General features: G+C 48.4%; 1 protein-coding gene across 1 annotated transcript; it reads left to right on the top strand.

Annotated features, from left to right (window-relative positions):
• Window positions 1–4,176, top strand: LOC308114854 (prostaglandin reductase 3-like). The gene is made up of 2 exons (XM_080472079.1): window positions 1–620; window positions 2,706–4,176. The coding sequence occupies exons 1-2, from the start codon at window positions 337–339 to the stop codon at window positions 3,634–3,636; spliced, it is 1,215 nt and encodes a 404-aa protein (XP_080328205.1). The 5' UTR covers window positions 1–336; the 3' UTR covers window positions 3,637–4,176.
• Window positions 4,177–4,426: the final 250 nt, after the last annotated feature.

Genomic DNA, 4,426 nt, shown 5'->3' with positions numbered 1-4,426 from the left:
GGGACTCCGACGACAAGTCTGGGGCGCTGCTGTGCGTCTTACTGGGCTGCACCACCGCTGCGGGTTTCATCCGAAAAAAATAAAACACCAATATGTGCTTCTTGGTTTTCGCTGGAGCAACTAAGGGGAATCTAAGAAAACCTTTTGTTTAGATTTTTCTTTTAACCTTTGAATGCGCGCTCGGTCCGATCTATCCCGGCCCGGCTCGGCTCGACTCGGCCTGCACGCGTGTGTTTAGGGAAAGCCTACAGCGCAGGCTAATGGCAAGCGGGTTTATTGCCCTCTGCTACGAACGCACGTCAAGTTGCCCGTGAACTTTGTCACATTTCGGGAGCCATGTCCAGCCGGCTGCTGGCGAGGAGCGGCGGCAGAGCGATCGGAGCGATCGGCGGGGGGCGCAGAGGCACCGACGCACTTTCTGGAGTTCATCCGGCGGCGAGGCGCTCCATCATAGACATGTCCTACTCGGCGCACTTCATGGATTTCAAAGGATCCTCCATACCGAGCGCCATGAGGAAGCTGGTCGTCACCAAGCTCAGTCCTAATTTCAGGGAGGCCGTGAGCGCGCAAACCGCCGCCGTTCCCACACCCGGGGACGCGGACTTGCTCGTCAGAAATCGGTAAGTTGCTTGTTTTTGAAAGGTGGTCACGATCGCGATGGAGTAGCCGACGCACGCGCTCCCCAGTCTATTTCGTAGATTTGAAGCCGAGCTATTGTTTATCAGAGATAAGTTTTTTGGGGGAAAAAAACGTGATCCTCTTACCTCGATTTACCCATGTCCAGCACCTGCGATCATCACCATCATCACAAGATGGCAAAATACGTGAAGAATAAGCGCTGTTCTGTAATTCCAAGTTCCGCCCTCTCTGCATTTGTCTATCAATCCATCTCGGCATCTCTCTCTCCCTCCCTCCCTCCCTCCCTCCCTCTTTCTTTCTCTCTCTCTCTCTCTCTCTCTCTCTCTCCCTCTCCCTCTCCCTCTCTCTCTGTCCTCCTGTCTCTCTCTCGACGTCACCAACCTGCAAACACAAAGTCATGGGGGGGCTCAGACTGGCACCAGGAGATGGAGATGATGGAGAAGGAGATGCAGTGCTACACGGTGCTGCATCATTTCTCCCCATTCGCACATCCACAGCAGACAACTCCTGCAGCCTCACACAGTCCGAATCTTTCTTTAAAAACAAAACAACAACAAAACGTTGCAGGATGAACATTTTTAAACACAAATGGTCAAATTTGTGATTGCGTGTTTGATCCTGTCAGAATAAGATCTTCCCTCCTGCTTTTGATTTACAAGCACACGTTTTTTGGTTGTTTTTTTTTACAAGCTTTGTGTGTGCCTCATGTGGTTTTTATTGTTAAATCAGCTTAACACAAGCACACTGGAGGGTTTATTATTGTAGCTGCTGCCAGTAAAACACAGTTTTCTCTGAGTGTGAGTGCAAAACGGACTACATTACGAGCTTACTGGCTCGTACGACGGTGATCGGGTGCCTGTGAACTTTGTCAGTTTGATAATACTGATGCATGTGGAAAATAGTTTGGAAAGGGTAAAATAAGTACATGTGTTTGTGGATATTTGCAGCTTTGGTAACTAATGTGAAGGTGATCATCAAGAGACACAGTTTTGTAGATTACTGCAACTTGTCTTTGTACAAATAATCATTGACGCTCATGTATGTTCTCCCATTGTTGACGTCAAACACACATTTTGTTGTAATTTTTCAACATGCAATTGTCTTTTTTCCCCCCAAAATATGAACTTAAAATACACCTCGACCCAAAACAAAGCATTAAATGCAGGTCGATTTATTTATTTTTTTAATCCCAATTCCAGGCCGATATCATGTCTCATATCTCATGTCAATGTTGTTTTTTGATGTTACCTGAACAAGTATTGCCTTTTCAGGTTTCCAGGATCACTCACATGAGGGTGAATGTTGTGTTACCAGTTTCAGAAGTTTTTCAAAGCTGTAGGTAGGAACAGATTGTGACTCTGCCGCAGATGTTTGCTCATTCCGATTCATTTCAACTGAAATGGCTCGGCAGTTTCCACGTTGTCTACATCCGAACCCTTGTACCCTTTGATAATGCCGTAATATGTCTCTGCGAGGAAACTGATGTAAAGAAAGTCAAATCAAGGTGTTTTGTTGTATCACCGCTACCCATCTACGAACCGCAGAAGCATTATCTTGCGAGCTCAAAGTACACGTGTGACATGCACGATAATGAGGCGCAGCATGCACGCCGCTCTAAAAGACAGTAAATGATTTATTTATACGTCGCTTTCTCACATATTTGTTTCCAGCATGTTGCAAAAGTAAGATGAAAACGGCCGTCTTCGCATCAAGGCGGGGAGAAACTGAGATTTTTCAAAAAAAAAGTGCAGTTTGTTGTGGGTGTCTCTGAAGACAATGAATCATGACATCATGCAATGTGTTTTGTGATACAAGCCTTTCGCTGTCAGTGCAGGACTGTACATTTCAAGAGAAAAGGGAATCATTGCCAAAACAAACCAGGAGTGTTTGCGCCCCGTGCACACGTGTCTGCTGAAGGAAGCTGAAGCCTTGACCTGCTCGGTTTTAAAGGAACGTGGGTTTAAAATAATGACCGTGTTGCACAAAAGCTTTTGTTTACTGAGGTGAGCGTCAACGTTTTCGATGTTCCCGCCCTTTACGTCTGCTCTCCTCTCTGTGTCTTTCAGTTACGTGGGAGTCAACGCCTCCGATATTAACTACTCGTCAGGCCGCTACGACCCCTCGGTGAAGCCCCCCTTCGACGCCGGTTTCGAAGGTATCGGCGAGGTCGTCGGCCTCGGCCTCAGCGCGAGCTCCCGTTACACCGTCGGGGACTCGGTGGCCTACTTCGCCAACGGCGCCTTCGCCGAGTACACGGTGGTGCCTGCCAAGGAAAGCGTGCCCGTCCCCACGGTGAGGCCGGAGTTCCTCACCCTGCTGGTCAGCGGCGCCACCGCCTATATCGCCCTCAAACGCCTGGGCGACTTGGCCAAGGGTGAGACGGTCCTGGTGACGGCGGCGGCCGGGGGGACGGGGCAGTTCGCCGTGCAGTTTGCCAAACAGGCCGGCTGCCACGTCATCGGGACCTGCTCGTCCGACGAGAAGGCCGGATTCCTCAAGTCCATCGGTTGCGACAGGCCGATCAACTACGCCACGGAGGACCTGGCGAAGACGTTGAAGAAGGAGTACCCACAAGGCGTGGACGTGGTCTACGAGTCGGTGGGCGGCAGCGTCCTAGAAGTCGCCGTCAACAGTTTGGCGAACAAAGGCCGTCTGATCGTGATCGGCTTCATCTCGGGCTACCAAAGCGCGTCGGGCATCCCGCCTTTCAGAGGGGGGACCCTCCCGGTCAAGCTGCTCCAGAAGTCGGCGAGCATCAGAGGGTTCTTCCTGCCCCACTTCCTCGGCGACTACAGGGAGGCGCTGAGCAGCATGATGCAGATGTTCGCCAAAGGGAAGCTGGTGTGTGAGGTGGACGGTGGGGATTTGGCACAGGAGGGGAAATTCGTGGGCTTGGAGTCGGTCTACCGGGCCGTGGACTACATGTACGCCGGGAAAAACCTGGGCAAAGTGGTGGTGGACGTGGCTCCACCGCCTGCTCCCAATAGTAAGCTGTGAGTTTAAACTGTGAATGACTTGAATGAAGATAATCTAGCAGAAGTTCATATAAGCTCTCTATTTTTCTAAGCTGATTGATGCAACTCAATAAAACTTGAATAAATATATTAAAACTTTATTTTGCTGTCAGAGTTTTGAAATTCAGATGGATTTTAATGCACATAAGGATAAAAGTGGGTTTTCAGGTTTGTTATAACATTTCTTTAGTCTCTATATTTCACCTATAAACATTTTTACGGCGCCTCCCGATCTCGCCGTTTCGCCGTCTCTCCACCTCTGAATATATTCTGGACCCGCTGCCATAACGCGCCTGCTTTTGGCACTCGCAAGCACTTTATCTACCATTAATGTTTTATGATCGACTTCATTGTTTTTTGTAATGTGGAGGGAGGAAAGGGGGGGGGGGCTCACATCAGTATGTGCTTGTCAAAAGTGAGTGCTGCTCCAGGTGTGCTTGGCATTTCATTGCCTGTTTGTGGGCTGACAGAAACAGCATTCACACAATCAATCTTTTCATTCACATGCCCCGAAGCTGCACATAATAAAAAAGGAAAAAAAAGAAAAAAAAAGAATTAGTCCGCCTAACCAGGAGTCGGACTAGAAAATGTCATTATGTTCCCCCACAGTGGGTTAAAAAAAAAAAACCCTCATAGTGAATGCTTTCTTCAATGTCCTTTGACATGTTTTTTTTTTTTTCATTTCCATTTTCTGTGTTAAATGTAAAGTTTTACAATCGGCCACATGAAGTTTACCCACTAATGTCCAAATAAAACCCAGATAAGTTTGAATA

This window comes from Lipophrys pholis, assembly GCF_963383615.2.
Source record: "Lipophrys pholis genome assembly, chromosome: 9".
NCBI lineage: Eukaryota > Metazoa > Chordata > Actinopteri > Blenniiformes > Blenniidae > Lipophrys > Lipophrys pholis.
The sequence above is the reverse complement of the archived record's forward strand: the minus strand, read 5'-3'. Positions and strand labels throughout refer to the sequence as shown.